At 37.1% G+C, this 22,611-nt stretch overlaps 1 protein-coding gene across 8 annotated transcripts in view; it reads right to left on the reverse strand.

The window, feature by feature from the left end:
- The window catches only part of LOC125320065 (signal recognition particle 19 kDa protein-like), a 107,698-nt gene that overhangs the window by 25,044 nt on the left and 60,043 nt on the right, over positions 1-22,611 (reverse strand). For 5 of the 8 annotated variants that reach the window (XM_048292037.1, XM_048292032.1, XM_048292033.1 and 2 more), the window contains 9 exons: positions 19,464-19,547; positions 12,797-12,901; positions 8,960-9,082; positions 6,013-6,391; positions 4,784-4,879; positions 4,068-4,207; positions 2,986-3,063; positions 877-993; positions 32-246 (listed from right to left, as the gene is read on the reverse strand). In XM_048292037.1, coding sequence (XP_048147994.1) covers positions 32-246; positions 877-993; positions 2,986-3,063; positions 4,068-4,207; positions 4,784-4,879; positions 6,013-6,391; positions 8,960-9,082; positions 12,797-12,901; positions 19,464-19,547 — 1,337 coding nt within the window. The remainder of the gene's footprint in view (positions 1-31; positions 247-876; positions 994-2,985; positions 3,064-4,067; positions 4,208-4,783; positions 4,880-6,012; positions 6,392-8,959; positions 9,083-12,796; positions 12,902-19,463; positions 19,548-22,611) is intronic. The other 3 variants (XM_048292034.1, XM_048292036.1, XM_048292035.1) reach the window with 3 other exon arrangements.

The raw sequence follows: 22,611 nt of genomic DNA on the forward strand, positions 1-22,611 counted from the left end.
AACTGCTAAAAATTGTCAGAAATGTACCTACCTGTGGTCCTCATTAGTAGCAATTAGGCTAGAAACATTTCTTAGTATTCCTCCTCCACTTTCTATGATGGCTAAAGTGTTTGTTTGGCTCCGGTATGTCAGCGTGCCGACCAGAAATGCAAGAGCACCATCAACAGCACATATGTCAGCTTTGTTCCCAGTGCAGTGTGCTGACAAATTCCATAAGGCACTCAGAACGCTTTTCAGGGTGGATTCCTAGGAAAACAGCAACAGGAGTTTTCAGCTATTGACCTGACGCTCTCAGAAACACATTAAGTTCGCTTCAGAGCTGTGTACATTCCAATTCTGTGCTCTGGGGTAGTAAGCTGGGTGCAGGGAGCAGTGCACACATATTTTGTTCACTTTGCTCCTTCCTTCAGCTATGGATTTGGTACTGCCTGCCCCAGAGGTTTCAGAAACACGTGCCACAATACTTGTTTGCTGCCACAATGATAGAAAGGGCTTGAAGACCAGTTGGCAGGAGACTCTGGAATGGAATATACTTCCATCTACACAACAAAGTGGTATCTCTAACTAACTGAAAAGAGCTTTATTAAATGACAAAATTATAAGAAAGACTATTTCAACAGCACAGCTCATGAAACTGAAAACCAAAAGTGGCCAACCCTCATAAATAAAATTAGACCAATAGTAGCTTTGGAGGTGTCATTGCTCCATTGTGGTCTGCTGCTATGTTAAATCAAACTCTTCTTCAAAGCAAGTTACCTGAATGCCATCAACTGTTTTACTAATTGCTGCTATCAAAAATGGTCAAACAATATTAGTGCTTTGTGTAAAATAAATGCAATCTCTCAAAAATTCAATTTCATCACTTATAGATGATACCTTCTTAACTTCTAATGCACATTCCATCAATGCTTTCACACTTCCAACTTCTCTTAGAGTCTTTTTACTGTTTACATCTGCTCGCCAGGACAAGTTCCTCAACACACTTGCAATGACCTGCAAAATGTGAAAGAAAAATAACACGTTTCAAGATAAGATACTTCTTTAGCAGGTTATCAGACTTTCCTCCTGGACTTATCAAATGCTATGAATAATTAACAATGGTCATGTTCAGTTACTGAACTAAAATTTGCTAACACCTGCTTTTTGTTGTGTTAGACTGCTCTAACGTTTCAGCATCAAGTTGATCAAAGGTACTGGCTTTTGTGTGCTGGTACCTAAACCAGAGATCTGAAATCAGGTTCCCTGCTTCCCACAGCAGTAGAAAATTTGGTCAAAAAATATAGATTTTTCTCTACTCTCATGTCTGTTCTAGAGTTATGTCATCTCAGGGGAGAGATTAATATAATATTTTTCTCAGCTTCTCCACTTAGAAAATAGAACAATAATACTTGTCTGTCTGTCAGACGGTATGATTATTTTGGTATTTATAAAGCTCTTTAAAGTATTTTAAAAATACACTGTGCCTTTTATAAGCAGAATAGTTATGTCCAGAAGATGTCCTTGTACTTGGCAGCATTTAGACTGAGGTAGGTTGTCACTGTAGTGGGCAGTCATTACACATTAAACTCCATCCACTCACAAGCTGCTGTAAGCATGCATATCCCTCATGAAATGAATTTTAATAGAAAACTTTTAGCTGTGGATGTTCTCATGGTCACAGAAGTGCATAAACTTTTCACGTTACGTAGTGAATGCTCCCTTGCTCACGGCCGCAGTGGAGCATGGAGATCCAGCAGCAGATGGAAGAGCCCAGGAACACCCTGCTCTGGCTGCTCCCAGGCCACCACAAGAGCCACCAGCCTGTCAGAGCCCACCTCAACACAGCCAGAGGAGCACAGGAGCCCAAAGGCAGGTGGGAACTGTGCCCTGTCCACGCTCTTCCCAGGACTCTCCCAGTGGACCCACTGCCCCGTGGCCCAGGTGTGACATTCAGGGGAGTCAAACGGAGCAGCTCTCTGCCCCTTTTGGACTGAGGCAGCTCAATCCACAACTCCTGGCCTGGAGATGTGGGACACTTTATGGGATCCAGGGGAAGAGCATTCTGGAATTGTAGAACACTTACTGCAGGATGGCAGGACCCAAAAGTTTCAAAGGCAGGAAAACAGATGGATCAAGGTCATCTTTCAGCACAGGGGACAGAAAGGCACAGCGACATCTGAACAGCTGACAGGCTTTTTCAATTGTGTGGATATGCCTTTTGAGTACAGACAGTCCCATATTCTTACTAAATCCGATTTATAACTTGTCCTGAGTGAAGGACTTCCTGCTGTGTGTCTGTGTGTGGTGTCTAGGTGCCAGTAGCTGGAGGCACCCCAGGGGTCAGAGGGCCCATGGGGCTGTGATTCCCTTTTCAAGAATACTCAATACCTGTCCTAATACCACATCACAGAGCTTATCCAATAACCTCTATTGTAATTCTAATATTTTCCTCAATTGTAACTAGCAAGCTCTTCCTGTAAAGGAGAGAATATTTTGTAACCAGCATTTTAAGAGATAAGGTCAATTTTATTTAAAATTGTTCTTTTATCTCGTGATTCACTCAGACTGCAAAGGAAAACAGCGGTTTCCTTTCAAAGAGCTGTTCCACTTTGTATACAATAAGCATTAATTAAAGTTGACTATAATTTAATATTTAATAATTTTACACAAGTTCCAACAGTTCTGCTCTTGCAGTTCTGAGGATTACCCTAAGCACTTCCTAAAGACTTTATTTTCAGGCTGTTGCCCTTACACAGCAGGACCCATTAGAACAGACACTAATAGATCAGGGTCATTAAAATAAGATTAACAGCCCATGCATTATGATTAAAAAAAAAAAAAAAAAACCAAACCACAAAAAATTCCCAGAACATGACCCCAAAGATAAGAATATTTTACAAGAAGAATGTACTTCCTAATTAATGAAATGAGTACAAGAAAAATTTCACATCACAGTTAAGGCAGACAAGACAACAAAAGAAGCATTTAATGTCAAAAGAGCATTACCTGCTGTAAGTCTTCACTTTCAGATTTCAGCTGGGCTACAAGAGCTCTCATGCAGCCCTTCATGGAACATAATGTAGCCTGGTAGGAATCAAGAGAATAAAGAAAGTGAGCAGTACTAAACAGCAGGTTAGATGGCCGCTTCTGCACAATGTTTTGATGTTTTAAGCAAATCATATCTGAAGTTCAATAAAAACTTAATAAATATATTGTCTACAATAAACACTTGGTTTAAAACTACTAAAAAGTTCAGCATAGCTATCAGTTTCAATACATAAGTGGTAAAATTGTGCTAAATTTTTGTATTTTTTACAGCAGTTCTGGAACATTACTACTTTAGAAGCCTTCTTTGCTTTGCACCATATAAAAACCCCTGTGAGCTAGCAATGTGTTGTTACCTACTGCCTAGAACAAAACCCAAGTTCTCTGAAGCCTGTTATTTCCATCTGCTCCTGAAAAGTCTTCCCTCTGGAGCAGAAAGGTCTTTTCAGTATGGAGTTATTTTAAGATCCATAGGCTGGCTAACTTTGGGGCAAAAATCTATTGGAAGTTTCTAGCCTTTGAAAGAAATGTCCTTGTCAGAAGTAAGGGGAACCAATTTCCTCTTATAATGACTGAAGTAGTGCCCAGTTTGATCCCGATATGCTCCAAATATTTAAAAGCAAGCTCTAGCCTGAAGAGGTTTGAAAAATTTCATTAGACAGTAATTGTTAAATAACTGACAACTTCAGAAAATTTGACCCAATTCCAAATTTTAGTTGAACATTCTCAGAAACAATCAGTTGCTATATAATCACTAGCATGCCATACTAACATAGTTCTCATTAAAAAATCAGGCCAATAGATAAAATCCTTGCTTTCAGTGACAAAAATGATTTGAGAGCCAATATCATACTTGTATGATGCAAAATTCAGTTTGTGGTGCTCTCTGTCAGCAACAGGATGGAATGAGAGAGGTATTTGGAACTCCTGCCTTGAGTTCAAACTCAAAATCCTATCCTGGAGATTTTTATCACCTGTGTTGAGAGCTGTAATTCCAACAGCTATGAACTGAAATTACTGCAGGTTTACAGTTCTGCTCTCACCTTGTTTGCCACATCTCCGAAAGTCAGGTTTGTCAGAGCCATGCCAGCATACCTCCTTAGGGTAACACTATAGTGATCACTTGTGAGTCCATACATTTCACAATCCACTTGCAGCAGTTCAGCAATGGCCTGCAAACCTCCTTTAAAAAAAATCCAAGTAAGAAAAAAAAGAATATCTGTACTCTAATATTTTATGGACAGGACATATACCAAGGAACAAACTCCATTTTTACATACAGAACAAACCTCAAATATCTGAAAACCACAATGCCCAGAAAGGCATATAAATTGTTAAACTGCATGTGTGGAATTTACTGAGCATGGACGAAAAATTCAGGCTGTCAAACAGGAACCAATGCAGGATGAAAAAGCCCCACTAAAACACCAACCAAAACCTCTTATCTCAGGAAGTAGTCTCCATTTTAAGTCCAATACTTGTAAAATTGCAAATATTTCCATAATACTACTACCCTTGCAAAATTCACAATTCATGCCAGAAAAAACAGTAACTGACATAATAATTTATCCACTGGGAAATGGTGTGGTTAATTTCAACTGCTTTTATCGCTTAGGGGACAACAACTGGCACAAATGAACTGTTGTTAATAGTTTAAACTATTATTAAAAAAAGGCAAAAATGCAGTGACATGCACAAGGAGTGCCATGGTTTCTAGCAAGCTTCTCAGAGGAAGTCAGTGAAATACATCTGATCTTACCAAGCTCATTCATTGCATGTCTGTGTTCTTCATCAAATGAAAGTTTCATCAAAACACACACTGCAGGACAAATCTGATGATCCACTGGAGCAGGCACTGATCCAGAAACAGGTAACAATTAGTACCTCCCAGGTGATTTTGTCTAGATCATAAGTTTTCCAGAGCAAATCTAATCTTAAAAATAAATCAGCTGCAGTTTTGGTCAGGTTTGTATCTTCCTAGTTATCCATGAACATACAATTAGTTTACTATTACTAAAAAAAGTGTCTACTATAAATACATTTGATGCTTAAAAACAAATCAGGGGCAATCCTGAATGCATGTGTTGAGTAAGAAATATGACTTAGAGTACAAAAATATTACCATATTACTCTTAGACATTAATAATCTTTGTGAAACAATATGGTCCAATATTCTGGTGGGATTAAATAATACGCTGTTTCTTTGGGTGCTATATCCCTATGAATGGTTAATTAAACCCTTTGTTTCATAACCTAGAAGTTTTTAAATTCATACTTTTGTGAGCTAGGTTCTGGGTTATGCAGAAATGGTACCGATACAGCTTGTGCAGAGCCCACTCCTGCTGAACTGCACCAGGCACAAGGCAGTCCTGATTTCAGTCACACCATGGACATGGACCAACTGCCATGGACACCTACAGGCTGCACTCATGGGATGCTCTCAATTCAGAGAAGCAGCTAAGCAACCAAGAAGGTTAATCTATTTTTCTAACTGATTTTCCTGAGAAAAATCCTATTAATTTACATTTCTCATATACAACATTATAAATAACGGTTCATTTTCTATTGATAGATTGAGATTATTTAATTTGTGCTCTCTGCCCCTCTCCCAAATTGAATGTGCTATCTCCTGAACATCTGCATGAAAAGCAATTTGGGATTGTTTATCTGTAAAAATGTAAAACAGAATGAGTACACAGTCAGTATTATTTTACAAATTACAAATATAAGCCACTAGAAGTACTATCTGGAAAGCACACCAAAGTCTAAGATTTAAATAAAAAGTTTGTAAGTAGGGTATAACATCTGTGACACATACTATTTCCTAACACTAGCTGAACTTAAAGAAGAAACCACACACACACACATGTATGTATATAAGAAAACTTGCATACATTCAACAAGAAGTCAGATTGAAGTTGTACTTTCTGTAAATTCACTCTTTTTAATATATCCTCGAAACGTTTTTATATGGCTTGCAGAACCTACTTGGGTTTTTGTCTTGGTCCATGCCTTGTTCATGTGCTTCCTGCCATTCCCAACACGTTTCACAGTAAGCACGGATCTGCTCCAAGAGATGGAGCACACGGATTTCCCGTCTGCCTCGCTTATCATCGGGCTGGGAGTGAATGATGTTGTGCAGTGCTGCGCTGGCTCTGGCACGGGCCTCTTTACTACCACGGGAGTTTCCTAACAACACAGAGTCCTTATCGTTGCCATGTAAAAGCTGGATGAGGAGAGGAAGACATCCAGACTGACGCATGGCTATGCAGCTGTCCTGGGAGCTAGACATTGCTAGCAATGTTCTTGACATGTCATCTTTATCATGAGTACCAAGCATTGATAACAATGAATACACCATTTCCACCTGCAGGTCAAATGATTTTAAAAATACAGTTACGTTTTAAAAACACACATCAAATGGAAATGAAATTTGAATGGTACATATGAGCAAAGATCCTCCTCATTTCATGGCAAAAAAATTGTGCTATTTAAAAATAATTAAATACTATTACCCCATCAGCATTCATAATCTTAATAAATTTCACTTAGTGTTTAAATGGCTGTAAGTGGGGGGGTAGCTGTGTGTAACTGTATTAATCTACAAAACCAATAGCAAAGACTTTCAGATTTCCATTGTACAAAAAAATTAAACAAATGTATAATGAAAGTGTTTCACTTTGGGAAACCAAAATACCTTTAAAATTAAATCTGTCTTTAAAAAATTATATTCTGTGTGAATTAATTACACTTTATTTAAAGATGTTCTTCAGTGAAAAACTATGCTATGTTGTATTAAATACAATTATTCTAAGACAAAGGGTAAGAATTATTACAGAAACTTTTAGTCTACATCGTGTTGAAAAAAATCTGACATCCATGTATTTTAAAGTTTTCCTTTAAAATACTTCAAATTAACTGATAATTTTTTGTTATGATGACTGGCTTCTATATGGACCAGATTATTCAGCTCAAATGCAAAACTAAAGAGTTAAATTAATACTTTTTCAAGTTTACAGGGATAAAAACAGTAAAGCAAACAAATGCTTATTTAGTAGATATAAAATACTGAGTGTTTGTCAAATTAACTCAAGCCACGAATACCCAACATTACACCCATTTAACTTGGAGTAACCAGATTTTTCACTAAAAATCGCAAATTTTGAGTGATTTCCTTGGCTTTTGTGTAATATTGTGGTTAATGCACTATTTGGTTTGTACTCTCACTCTTCAGTAACAGCTTTCAATCAAGAAATGCATTTGATTCTTCTAATCAACTTTTAGTAAAATAACAGGCTGTAGAGGATGATCTTAGATACTATATAAAAACTCCAAACTCCTAAAGCCAAGATAAACAGGAACATTCAAAGTCAAAGCACAATATAAAGAAACTATCAAAGGGAATTATAAAGTAGCAGCGTGTGTGTTTCTCTAGAATATAGTCATTAAGGAAGAAATAAGAATTTGGACCATTAGACAAAATTTCCTACTAATAATTAGATATTTGCACTGGTTACCCTACCAATGAATGATTTTATTTGGTGTCTTCAGTGACCACTGCAATGTGCCTGAAGATTAATTCACATACTGAGTTTAAAAAAAAATGAACAGCAGCAGGCAAACTAAGCAGCAAGTCTGGACTTCTCTAAACACTACAGGATTGCTGAGGCAATACACATCTTAGAGTCTGTGAAACTGTATGGTCACATGGCAAAACCCATTGAAATAGAAGCCACTTCTAGGACAGTCTAGCATCCCAGTTTGGAGATCCTGTCTTCCTGGTCTGGGAAACCCCAAATGCAGCATTTAAACAAACTACTTTGATTCTTAAAGGAGAGTGAATTTAATCTGCTTTATGCATATCTCTTTGCATGTATTTCAACTGGCAGCTATAATCCAGTATCACTTGGATTTGGAAGGTAAAGGTTTTGCCAGAGAATAAACCTGAAGAAGCCACCAAATCAGGCCTCCAAGTTGCAGCTCATGTATTATAGGAAAAACAAAAAAATCTATTTGTCTCTCTTGTTTACACACACTGCTCACAGACTCATCTCTTTCTGCACCTGTAAATGCACTCCTCCATTTAGAATTTCTACCATTTTCCCTTCTCAGGCATTAATATTAATAATTTCCTACCCCACAGCACACTCAGTTCAACCTGTGTCTTTGCCTGTATCCTTCCACACCCACTCCTGTTCCCTGCCTTCAGGGCTTCCCCACTGTTCTTAATTTTGGGGAGTTCTACAGTTTGTGGTGAAAACTGGCAGACAGACAAACAGCTGATGCCACCTCCATTTAGGAGGCGCACACAGTGTGGGACTGAAACAACAATATTGTAACACTGACTCAAGTCCTAAAATCATTGACACTACGCAAAATTAATAGGTCCAGCTTTCCAGAGGACTGTGCTCAGTACAGCACCTACAGCATCCATACTGCTGCCAATTTCAGAGGCAGTATGAGATCCAGTGGCTCATGAATTTGCCCTTTTCTTCCCCTTTCTTTTTATGCTACACATGTATTTTCAACTGCAGTCTTCTGTCTGCAGATACTATGAATGAAGGGCTTACATTATTTTCTTGTCTGTTTAATTTCTTGGCAACTGTCTGTTTTGTGGATTTAGATTCTGCAAAAGTATCGAAAAAGCACTCTTAAAAAGGTTAATTTTCATCACTGATTATAAAGCAAAATCACAAGGTTTTTAGATATTCCAGTAACTTCTAGGAATTGCTTGCTCCTTACTGTAACAACTCTTAACTCATCGTCAAGTTAAAAAAAAAAAATTTTCTCTGCATATATTTTCCAAGTTGAAAAATATACAAAAATTTTAACTTCATAAAAATTACTCTGTATGGACAAGACTGTTCAGATAATATTAGTACTATTGGCAGAAACAATGAGGTTATTGTATTAGTAAAAATGTAGCATTAGCGACCTGTGGTTTGTAATCTTCGGTTACCTTGGTACCCAGATGACTTGTCAGTCTGCGAGGAACAGAATAGTTACTACCAGAGCTCATAACACTGGCTGTCTCGTGGTCCATTCGAGCAGCAGAACCCTACAGATTTAAACAACAACTCATATAAAAGAAAGTCAGAGGGAAAGAACAACACTGGCTAATTCAGTTTCCGTACTGGATGATGCAGTTGTGCTGATAGCAATGAACTGCCAACCTGTTTCTGTTAAGTCAAGCCCTGACACAACTTAGAGGTCACTGTTAAACCTGGTTTTATTAACCCTTTTTCCTGAGATTTAGTCTCAATAGAACTGTATTTTCAACTGAATGAAATTATAATTACTGTTTTCACCAAGAAGAAGTGGACTTCGCATCAAACCAATTAATAATAATGACAGAGTAAAAAAACCAGCCTCCACTTTTATAGATTTTGTACAGGAATAGGCCTGTACTTCTTCAGAATACAACCAAGTATGCAAGAAATCACCAGTAACAAGAGACTGATCTGGGCAATGAATAACCCTACTTGAATTAGTTAATTTCTAAAGCAAATTATGACTGGTTGAGTAGTTTTTTATATATAGAAAACTATAAAATAATGCTGACACTACTTGATGTAATTTTCCTAAAATCAAGGTATGGTCCTACCTGTATTAGCAAGACTCAATTATTAGCCTTTTTTTCCTCTTTTAATTTATTTTGTGTATTTTTATTTTTCCTTCTTCTGCCATTTTTTATCCACTCATACTCTTTACTTTTTAAATTTGCTGTTCTCTTTCTATCTGTGAAGTTTCCCTTACTATGTCATTCCCTTCCCATTTGCTTTGGGAAATTAAAAAATATATTTGTTTAAAGAACACTTTTAGTATCAGTTAAGTGTTTTTCTGAAGTAGTCACCAGTCTTTCTTTGATCCTCTAAAAAAGCTAAAATCTGTCAATGTAATTATTAGCTTAATTTGCAAAATGTTTTCAAACTATGTGGATCAAGGAATATATTTTTTTTTCAATAAAAATAGGTAACACACTGAAGAAAACTCCATGAAAGACACTTTGAAATAATGTTTATGTTTCTTCTAAGTGCACCACAAAGAAAGAAGAATTTTGCAGTTCATGCAGTTCAACACCTTAAATGTGAAGTTAAAAGAGACTTGTAAGTACAAGGTAGGAGTAACTTAATGAAGCGTTTGTATAGACAGAAAAGAATCTAGTTATACTGGAATATTTAAACACATAGACATTATTATACTCATTTCACTCTTGCATTTGAATCCAGAAAATGTGATACATGTTCCAGAAGAAGTATTTTATGATGCAAGAGTATAACTGGAATGATTTATATTAGCACCATTTATTCCAATGTATATTTCCTATGTAAACAAGCCCTTATTTTCTCTGTTGACTACAGGGGGAAAAATCAAAATCTGAAAGCTTAGGAAGAAAATCACACTACATTTCCTCCATTATTCACTGAAATAATGTTCAGTGCTAGGAATATGGGGATGAATTCCCAGATTTTTACACTGCAATCCCTTCATATTTCCTTAACCTCAAACTACATTCAGAGGATTACAGGTTCCACGTAATGTACGTACCAAAATGCTCCATTATTAACTCAGTATGATTGTTTCATCCAAGAAGGTAAACATGACATAAGTTTGGGGCACTACTAAGATTCACCATGGTGTAAACAGAAACAGCAAAATTTTTCTGTTGTTTCTCTTAAACTGTATCAACCTCAATTCAGGTAACCAAATCCTTCAGAGCCATCATATGGCCGTGCTACCTGGGGGACAGCAGGATGCTCAACTGCAGTGTAACTACATTTCTCACTGGATGGTAAAGACTAATGCCAAGGAATTCATGTCAGGTGAGTACCCATTCATCCAAGAAAACGGGAAATGACAAGGAAATGCTACGCAGACCCTTCCTGCATAGAACCTCCTCCTTCAAAATCTTTTCCTGTCTCGTTCATCTGGTTTCCTTCTTTTATACTTTATTGTCTTTCACTCACTGTTTTACCCTGCTATTTACCCTGCCAGCTGAGTACTTTTCCCTGTTTTGTGACATATTTTCTTAACAAGATGGGAAATCTCAACAGTTCCTTTATAGAACTTGCAAAACAAAGCTATGAACAAAGTTTTACTTCAGTGGGAGAACAGAGTGCAATGGAAAAGAAAAGACATCTGAAAGACGGTGCTGAAAAGGACATACTTGAATAGTGAAAAATCCTGGGTTCAATTGGCAGTGTTTCAATTAACACTGACTACAGAAACAATTAGAACCAAATAATTTGGTGAAAACTTTTTTTCTTCTACTCCACTGAATGGTGACTGCTCTAAGTATACTGAGCTGGTTTATCAGAAATACGCATTATGCCCAATCCATTAAACCTTCTCCGTCTGGACTTGCATTGAAAGCAAATAATCCCCAGATGGCTGTTTTAACACAGATACAGTGCCCTGGCTCTATTCCCCACCAGGAGGAAGGAATATCCATGTTTTATACATTTTTACAAGGCAAAGGTCACAATGGCACAAATCCTCAATGTTAAGGCCCCAACTGAAGTATGAATGGATCTTTCATTTGCTTAAGTCTGCCAAGACATGACAATCCCTTCTTCCTTCCTTCCTCCTCTGTAAAATACATTGTCCAAGAAAAACTCCTAATTCATACTCCAAAGATGGATGACATAGCAACAATGCATCAATTATTTAAATACATTATGGTTTCAGCCACAAAGCAGCACTGAACTGTTTTCTTCCCAAACAATAAAGCTGTGTCATAAGAATTAAAGAGTCAGAACCTCAGTAAGATATGGATGATAGAATTTAATTCCAAATGGTGATCAAATGTATTTCAAAAGCAAAATGATGGGCTGTGCTTAATGTTTAATCTAGTGAAATATTCCAGCCAAACCACAATTCTTTCTGATAAATCTTCTACAAGACACTTTAGGAAATATTTAAATAATTCTACTTCCCTGGAGTAGCAAAAATATCCTATATATGAATTCAGCTATTAAATCGGTAGTGTGAAGTTCTAAGAACCCAAATTACTAGTGGGAATGTCTCAGCTACAGTTGGAAACCATGAAGAGAATATAATCAGTAAAAAAAAAAGTATTTTTACCCGAAGAGAGAAGTCATAAATATTGACAAATACTGGTTTTAAAAGACAAGTACAGAATTTAATGTATATAAATATTCAAACAAATGTATCAAAATATTCCACTAACGTATTTCACTAATAAAAGGAGGAACAGCAATGAAAGATTTTTAGAAGCATTTAAATAACCCTTCAGCCAACTTTCAAGAGATTACCTCTTTGATACTTCAGTTTCAAAGCTTTAGATAATACAATATTAAAGAAACATTAATGATAAACCTGTAATTTGGTTCTCTTCTTTTTTTAAAAATCACTGATATCTCAGTGGTAATTTCTAAAATGAAAATTTGAACAATTTCCCATAATTTAGTAACACTTCTTATATTACAATTCACCTACAATAAAAGATGTTTTCTGTAGTCATTCTTGATATCTCCTTCACACCATTAGGCTCATTAATCATTTAAACAAAAGAAAAATCCTCCCTGCATTATTGAGTATTTCTACTTCCCTTTATTAAAACACTTCCTTCCAGTAAATACAAGAAATTTCCCAGATAGAGATGGAAAGAAGAAAAACATACTTTTTTTTAAATGAGATACTTTTTTTTAAATGAGTAGGCATGCAAACACAGTAAGGTAAATACCAACATGTAAGCATCATATGTCTCAAATGTTTAATTATATTAAAACAAGCAAAATACTCTATTTACCTGACCAGTATTGCTGGTTGCCACGCTGATTTCTGCTGCTCCTTGACCTTCATTCTGCCTCTCTGTATCATGGGAACCTGCCTCATGCTTGCTTTGAGGTACTCTCTGTTAATACAAGAATTTATGAAATTACAAAGAGAAATGAGGTACAATTTACCATTCAAAGCTTTCTCAGCTGTGAGTGCATCAATACTGCATCCTCAGGAAGCCACTGAGCAGCACTTTGCATTTCATAACCCCGAGCCTCAAAAATTAAGAGCCAAGACCGAGCGTCTTCAAAAAACTGTGAGATGAAAGCGAAGAATTTCCTCTGAGGATTACAGCCCTGCAAGACAAAGGATCTGCTGTGACACACAGCAGCACCATTTTCCACCAGCAGTGCTCACATCCCTATCAGAAATGTAACAGAATTGGAGCAAACAACTGTCTGCTCTGCTCGGCCACGTGATCCCTGCTTTTACTGGAGACCACGGTCAGTGCTGTTCAATTAAGCCTCACATTCAAAGATGAATAATTTCTGCTTGAACAGAAGGATATCTGTATTATAAGAATCCTTCTAAGTGTCAAGGACAAACAGTGCAGGAATTGCCACTTTGACAGAAAAGAAATTTATATAGCCTGATACTGATCCATCTAGTATTTTGTCAAAATAAATTTAACTGATGCGGCAAGCTGGTACAGACAGGTTTCAGTTCCTTTAGGAAAACAGACTTTTATACATCTACACAAAAATTAAATTGGTCTCCCTGCCGCTGATAGGCATTTAAATGAGCAGTTAGTCAAGTATCAATCGTCATCTATTAATGTGTTTAAAACATTTCAGATTTCCAGAAAGACATGAATAATCCATGGAAATGGCTGAAGTCTGGAGTTAAAAGCAAGACTATTTTTTAAGCATTGTTTTTGTTGCCAGGCTTCATTTCACAGACTGAGAGGCTACTACCTAACAGACAACACAATTTCAATTAATTTGTTTAGCCACATGTGGTATATGTCATGCAGTTTCTGTGTGGCTCTGCAGTGTTCTTGAGCAGCAGAGCCTATGACAGCACAGTCTGCCTCATCTTGTTTTAAGGATATTTATCTCTGACTTTTAGCAATACCTCTCTTCAATGCACACCCTGAAACATCTTTAGTTACTCTCAGTGATCAAATTCATACAGTATCATTGGCATAAATAACTGTTTTGTTCATCTAAGACAGAAGAGTCTCACTTAACATTGAGCAGAATTTCAGAAATCAGTAATCAACCATAATACATGTGAAGTGGTAATTTAGGGAAAAATTTAAAAGTAAAACCTGTAGCTTAAGTAAAGGAATAAGGTATGTAAAAAATGCAGGCATATTACACCGACTAATAATACGAGAAAATTGGAAACAACTACAGGTAACAAATTTCTTGATATGTTCACTTACAGAAAAGGAGTAAACCACAAAGCAAATCTCAAAGTATTTTAGGACACACAGTGTTACTATTCTTTTAAATCTGATCTGTAATTTTTCACCATCTCTGTCACTGTGTATGAAATGAAACTGCTATTGATGTTCTTACAGTAACTAAAGAAACTCTGGTCCCCAGTACAAGAGTGGTGCACCCAGTCAAGATCAGGCCTTGCTCTACATGTGGTGAACACAGTATAGTGCTGAATCCCTGTCTCACAATACATTCAGTCTTGAAAAAAGTATAACTATGAGTTTGATAAAATCTACATGTAAGCCTCCAGTGCAACTCAAGATAGAATTTTCCAGTCATTAAATGACTTTTTGAACCACACGAAGAAAGCAGTACTGAACATGCCTAGAGGTAAAAATCTGAATGGTTCATTAGCAGAGCTCTGACCCACTGGGTCACCTGAGAGGGAGTAATACTTCTCTTCCAAGAACACTCCTGGGGCTGGGGCAGGGTGGTGACAATGGTGTGTTGGTATTAAATAGCTCTGCTGCATCCAGAGCACAGACACAGAGATATTTCATTCCCTCACAGGAGAAGTTTCTGCTCTCCTTTAACACTCTCTACTCATGTTAACATACATTTGTTTGCTACATGCTATTTATGAATGAAGTGCCTTCCCATTTCCCCTAAGCACTCTCAAGAATATGCCAATACAAAAAGTAGTCAACGCATGAATTAATTTGCAAGGCAGTTTTTAACAGTTACTGGCAGGGTTTATCTAATTTGAAATGCAGAATGTGCTCTCAATGTGCAAACTTGTTACTGTCACATGAGGTATCAGCTGCACTTGAACATCAAATCTGTGAGTTCTCAGTGAAGACTTCCTACCCCTTCAGCCACTGAAGTAACATGAAGTGAGCTGTTCTCTTCAATCAGACTGGCACAAAGGAGTTAATAACAACACAGGGCAGCAGATACCAGGTTATTAGTTGAAAACTGAGTATTTATATAAATACTTATTATACATATACATTATTAATTTAAACACATCTATGTATTATATATGAAAATAGCATGTATCCATACATGGATAATGTAAGTATATTTTTTTATAGATACAGTGTTACTGTAAATAAAATATTCCTCTGACAGATTGCAGATTAATGGTTGGAAAGGCAATATAACCACTGGAAGTATGTCCCCTCTTCATGGTACCTTTCAACACTGAATACAGGACCTGTGGAAGAAAATACAGAATCTACCAACCACATCATTAAAGAACAAGAGCATGTGAACAGCAGCAGGCTCTGTAAGCCCTACATGAGGCACAGCTTCCAGAGAATGGCACCCAGGTTCCCTGGGTTAAACTGCACCACCTGTTTTGAGGCATGACTTTTGAGGAGGTGTAAGCTGGGTTTGTAACCGCTGTCATTGCTGAATTCTGGCATCAGACCATAAAAGTCAGTTTGACAGAGTTCACTTGTTTGCTCTTGCAGCAAAACGGTGGGAGATGGCATGTGCTGATTACAGGGACGTGGAGCTCCTTCTATTGCATTTGCCACAATTTTCTAAGTGCTTCTGAAGTCAACAATAACTATCATTACCAATTAATTTCCATGTATTTATCAGTAGAAAATTATAAACTCTAGCTAGCATAGTAGACCTTGACTATTTCTGCTAAGAAAGCCAATTACAGATAATTTTACCTAATATTTTGTCAACCTGAGTTGCCAAAGCAGACACTTATATATTCATTAGAAATTGCCATTACGCCATATTAAACACAATATACATACATGTGTAAGTAAGATATAGATAAGAAAATGGAAAATGCAACAAATGAAATTAAGAAACTGTAAGAAATAATTTTGCTACAGTTGATTCAAAGACAGAAGAAAGTCTGGTGAGTCAAATCCTTGAAAATGCTCCTGTCCATCATAGTTTAAAACCTGCTGAGCACAATCTCAGGAAGAAAAATATCCTTTACATTTTATGTACAGCAACACTGCCTAACGGAAGTACTTCACATATACAACAGCCAAAAGTTCTTTCTGGACAGCTCTAATCCTACAGCAGATGAAGATACCACCATCTGCAGGTAAATGACTCCAAATTTTTCTAGAATCATTCACAAGACTTAGCAATTTGCCAAACTTTAAAAGTGTGATAAAACGTATGTCAGAATTTTCTCTGCTCATTGATTTCCAAAAGCTGATTTTATGTTGTAGCGTTATATTTGGTCTTATTCTTCAAGACCTATTGCACTTGGATTCCACAGTGACTGGCATCACCACAGGGCCTACTGTATCAGTAGACAAGCTGTGTTATTCATTATTGTTGTTACGAGATCTTTATAACATAAGGAGCACATTCAATTTGGGTATTGGCACTGAAAAAGGGGAAATAAACTCTTTAACCTATTTCCCAGGTTAGAAAGCCAACTTTTCTTTATTAGCAGTGCTGGATGCATGGGGAATTCTCCCTGAAGCATGCTCAGTAACCGACTAACAGACCGGGTTATATTCCTGAAACTAATACATATTCATCACATTGCCTGAATACATGCATATATGCTAATTATCTCCATGCATTTATCTGGATACGGTTCAGATCTTCTGATGAATCTTTCCTCCTTCAGTGTATCTCAAATATGGTCAGGTCATAATGTACTTCTCTTATCATTCTTTGTTGTCACACCCAATCCTTGTTCTCAACTAAGATATCAGCTAGTACATATTACTTACTGATATAAGTAAATAAGGAAGCATTAGTTGGAACGCAACTTATTAGTCACAGATGTAGGGAGTTAACAGAAGGCCACGCTCATCTCTGGCATTTCTGCTAAGCACTGTATGGTACAAAACTAACCATTAACCACAAATATAGGGATCAAACACTATTGTGCTAAGGTTAAAAGAATTTTCCAGCATTTTCCCACTGCCACATAGACTTCTTGAAGAAATATACTTGTTCAGTAACAGTATCAGGCATAGGATAAAAATATAAAAAATGTCTCATATTTGTATTTTTCAGTTATATGGACTTTGCAGTGTGACTGCACCACCAAACAATTTCAGAATTAGATCTAGCTGTTCTCTGTAGGAGATGGTCATCACCTGGAAATGATTAAAACACACTACAAAGTATTAGGGTGTGTGTAGTGACTGCCTCCTTTACCACCATCAGCACCCTGGTAACTGTCCTAAAACATGTAACTACGCAACCAGATACTGAAACACTTTCCAGATAAAACACACCATACCAAAATTTCAATATATTGGAACTTCAGTGTATGAGGCAGCCAAATAATTTGGTGACAGGAGTGAAAAACTAAGACAAAACCTTTTGTCTATAGTTGCATCTCAATGCTGATTGAGAAGTAAGTTCAAAATACTGGGTTTTTTTTCCTACCAGAGTAGATTGAGAAGTAAGTTCAAAATACTGGGTTTTTTTTCCTACCAGAGTAAAAGATAAACACTCTGGGGACAGGATCTATCTGGCTACACGAGGCAAAAATATCCGTTGAGAGGCTGGTCAACCAGGTAAGGAGAACTTTACACCAGAAATGACAGGGACAGAGGGGTAGGGCTGGCAAGGCAGGAGCCCTGGCTGGTGGGAACACAAGGGCAATGCACACCGAGATAAGACGAATGTCCTTGAGCACAGGCACGCAAGGAAGAACAAGGAGAATCTTGCTGGGAAAGCTCCCAAGCCTGTGCTGGGCCATGGGCGCAGCTGGGTGTCTCCGTCTGGCATGTCCCTGCACTGCTGCTTGGGGAGCAAACAGGAGGATGAGTGCAGGGATGCGGACTGAAAATTGCTGGACTAGCTGGGAATCAGAGGGCTGCAATCTGTAGCACAAAGTACAGCTGGAGGCAAGCCAGAGTTAATACTGAGACCAGTACTGTTCAACACCTGCATGCTGGGACACAGTGCACCCTCCCTGAGTTAGAGAAGCTGATACAGCTCAGCTCAGCTGCCTTCCACAGGACCTGGACAGGTGGGAGGAACGGGCTGAGGGGAAGCTCATGCTGCTCAAGAAAGGGAGTGCAGTCTTATGCCTGTGAGGGAACAACCCCAGGCACCAGCACAGGCTGTGCAGCTGGGAAGCACCTGGAGGTCCTGGTGGGCCATCCTTTTAAAGGCCCTTGTGGCAAAAAGTCCAACATTATACTGTGCTGCAGTGAGGGGTGTATTGGCAGCAGGGCCACGGAGGTAACCCGTCCTCTCTACTCAGCACCCAAAGTCCTGTTCAGGCCTCCCCAGCATAGTAGAGCTGCATTTACAATGGATTCACTGAAACAAGTCCTGTACAGGCTACAGCAGTCCTTAAGGGTCCTGAGTATCTCTCACACACAGAGAGGCTGAGAGAACTGCGACTGTTCAGCTGGAGAAGGAGAAGGCTCAGGGAGATCTTGTCACTATCTATAAACACCTGGACTGACTCATGTCAATAGATCAGGCAACTTTAATTTCACATGCTATTGTCTGCATCACTTAAAAAAATTTATTTTCCCCCAAATCCTGGAACTATGAAACCAGCATTTTACAAAATGGAAAAATATATATCCTTTATCGTTTAGTGATCCAAATGATGCTCTGAGCTTTTCCTGTAGTTATTTTGGGTGAAGACAAGTCATAAAATATTCATGTCAAACACACAATTTAATTTACCAGTACAAGAAATGGAGTTGACATTCTATGTGAATTTCCACTACAAGAGCAGTTCCTGCTAATGGCAATTACTGCTATGGACTTTGTAATTTACAGGAAGCATCCTGCATTTCTTAATATAGAACCCTGTACTTAAACACTAAAAATATATTAGGCTTTTATAATGAAGTCTGACAGAAGCTCTATTCATGCTTGTTTTACATCTTGTCTCTTTCAAAAGACAAGCAAACCATGAAGGTGCTTATCAGAGATTCATTAGAAAGGCATATACAACCGATTGTTTTAATTATTCATAAAACCAAGACTCAGCCTTTATAAGCACATTGCACATTGAAATTTTTACTGAAATTTCAAGCTAAACTTTTAACTGATACATGATTATTGATTAAGCTCCACAGTAGTATGAAGACTAATCCAAGCATTCCATCCTCAGTTCATTGGAAAGAGAGCAAGTAACAGTCTAAGAATATTGACTACCTGATTAATTGTGACATCAACAGCTGATGGGAATAATCCTGCCTACCACTTTATTCCAAAAATTTGGGATTTTAGAGAAAATATACATACCACAATAAAAAAGGCAAGTCATTGCTCACTAACCTCTGCTTCAGCTGCTTGTGATTGCAGGAGCTGTCGTATACGAAGAATGTCCTTTTCTATTTGCTGAATTCTGGCCACCCTTGCCTGAAATGAATGGATTTTCATGTTTGATTTTGTTCAGAAACTCCTTTTACTTACTGTATAGAGTGACAGTATGAAGAGTTCTTGGCAAATACTGCTGACTACAAAACAAACCTACTTCAGTAGGTGCATGCAGCAGGTACTACATGCAGTAATTCAAGTGTTCTTCATAATGAAAGGAATGACTGCAAGCATTCAAAACATAAGTGAGTAGCTGGGATTTTAATAACACTGATACTCATTTGGATGTAATAGGTCATCACACGGCACACATTTAGGTATAACAAAAAGCTCCCCTTAACTTGCACAATATTCCTGCATCTGACATTTTATGCAGATCTTTAGCAAATTATTTCACTTTAATCTCAAATATCAGAATTTTACATGCCTTACAGAGATCTGAGAGATATTTTTATTTGCAGAGTGTCTTGAAGGTATGAGACCCTGACAGATTTCTATTATATTCAATTGCTATATTGATTTGGGAGTTTTGCTTATGCCTAACCTCTGAAATTTTCTGCCCCTACAAATCTCAAAGAATTTAACAGGTTACCTATTAAAAAAAAAAAAAAATCTACATACTGCTTCTTTGGTTTATCTGGGATTTTACAGACATCTCTGAATCAGTCTTTTACAGGCATATTGCTACTCATTTCCCACTGCAACCATTCTGTGGTTAGAAAATGGAATGTTAAGAGACTCCAAATGTAACAGGATACACGTACTCCGCAAATTGTACAGTGAAGCACAGGATGCATTATGAGTCTGTGAAACAGTAAGTGCATGATCCTGATAATTTAATAAATTGACATTATTTGACTTTAAATGTGGGCAGAACACCAAACTGATTAAACAGGTTTTTTGGGGTTTTTTTGTGCCATGAATAGATTAATAAAATGGACATACTGAAAAAAATTCTGATGCTTTTACTTGATTAATTTACTTGATTACTTGATGTTTTCTAGTGCTATACTAGAAAAGCAATCTAGTGGACACTGCAAGGATCAGCATTATAACCAACCTTATTTGACATGTTTATAAACTGAAAATGGAAGTAAGATGAACTTTTAAAAGGTGCTAATACCAAAAGATGCACATGCAATAGAGAAACAATGCTGTCTAGAAAATTCAGAAATACAAAAGAAAATGTAACCACAAATACAATTAATTACTGAAACACACCAGAAGCAGCTGTGGAAAATGTACCACAGCATCAACATTTAGTAGAGCTGGAAGCTACAACATTAAGCTATAAATTTGATTTGATTTTGTAAAGCAAATTATTGGAAACACATAAAAGCTTCAGCATAGAGGCAAACAGATAATTCATCCCACCCTTTGCTCCTGGTTCAAGAAATTTTTAAGTATTAGAAATTTAATAAAAAATATTTCTGGGAATATCTATGCATTGGTGACATGATGCGTGACAGAGAAAATATGTCTCTCATTGTCCTCAAGAATTACTTGAATTTTATATAATTATAGAATAGTCTGGGTTGAAAGCGATCTTGGAAGGTCATCTATTCCAAACTCCCTGCCAAGGGCAGGGACATCTTTGAGTAAATCAGGTTGCTGAAAGCCCTGTCTGACCTTGAATGTTTCCAGGGATGGGGCCCCTGCTGTCTCTTGGCAACCTCTTCCAGTGTTTCATCACTCTCATTGCAGAACATTTCTTTCTTGTGCCTAATCTGAATCAACTCTCCATAAATTTAAAGCCATTACCTCTTCTCCTATCACTATTCCCTGCTAAAAAAGTTTCTTATAGGTTCCCTTGAAGTACTCAAAAGACACGTCTCCCCAAAATTTCCCATAAATTGTGTTTCTTCCTGTGTAACCAGCAATTTACCCAATAAAGGGCATCAACAAAATCCAAGTATCTTTATAAACACACCTAGACATTGCAAAAAATTTTTTGTGCAGATGAAAACAATTAAATACTGCATGACTTGCCAAGTATTACTGAGTCCTCCAAAGGGACAGGAATTCTATCCACCCTTTCCAATTTTAGTCCAGAGATTTAAACATCAGACCATTCTTCTAACTAATTTTTTTTCTATTACAGGGAAACTGGGGAGTTCTACTAATCAGGAGTGTATTTTGTGCCAAACACTGTAGAAGCAGAAAAAAAGAACACATCTCTTGCCACAAGTAGAGCCTAATGGCAAATGGGCAGAAGTCTGAGAAACACAATGGAACAAGCACTAGGAATGTTTTTAACTTTAGAACCTATTTAAGAAATATCACCTTTGATTTCTATTTGTTCATACTACACGCCCACTTATTGTTTTATTTACTTGTAATTTTTGTTAACATAAAATAGCTCTATAAAGTAACTTTACATTTGAAGTTACACATTATTTGGCTTTCACTGCCCCAGTGAGGCATCTAACAAAACAAAAATAAAATTCCTCCACATTCATAGTGACAGAAAAATAATCACTATATAGAAAGTAAAAATAGGAATAACATTTTGTTTTAAAATGCTGTCTGGCTTTTTTGTTTGGTTGGGGTTTTTTCCAAAATAAACATATATAATGGACAAATTTATTAATGGCTTGGTCTACATACAAGACCACTGTATAAATATAACAGTGCTGAAATGTTTATCTGTCTAAGACTCCAGAATCTAAATTTTCTTGTATCTTTTGTCGTCTGCTATTTTAGCAAACTCTTAAGAGATCTTGGGATAAATTCTTGTAAGAATGGTAATTTCATGTAAGATTTTAAGGAACTCTTGACCTTAAAAAAATTAGATCCTTTTTGTTCTGACATGAAGGAAAAATAAATTCTATGTGAACATGAATTCAGTCTCAGAATTGAAGTTTTTTTAATGTATCTTACAGAAATTACGTTTGCTTTTACTTACTACTAAGTATATTGGCTACAACCTTTGAACAGTAAAAATAAAACATGGCTAAGAGTGTTTTGCTTTTTTTCAAGTAAGCACTTCTGTGTGAAATTATCAGCTTCAGAGAATAGTACAAGTTAGTGCAAATCATTAAACAAGCTGAAATAAATTGCCAACAGGCTTCTTATACATCTTTCTGAACAACTGCTGGGCACGTGC

This window comes from Corvus hawaiiensis, chromosome Z (assembly GCF_020740725.1).
Source record: "Corvus hawaiiensis isolate bCorHaw1 chromosome Z, bCorHaw1.pri.cur, whole genome shotgun sequence".
In the NCBI taxonomy this organism is placed as follows: Eukaryota; Metazoa; Chordata; class Aves; order Passeriformes; family Corvidae; genus Corvus; species Corvus hawaiiensis.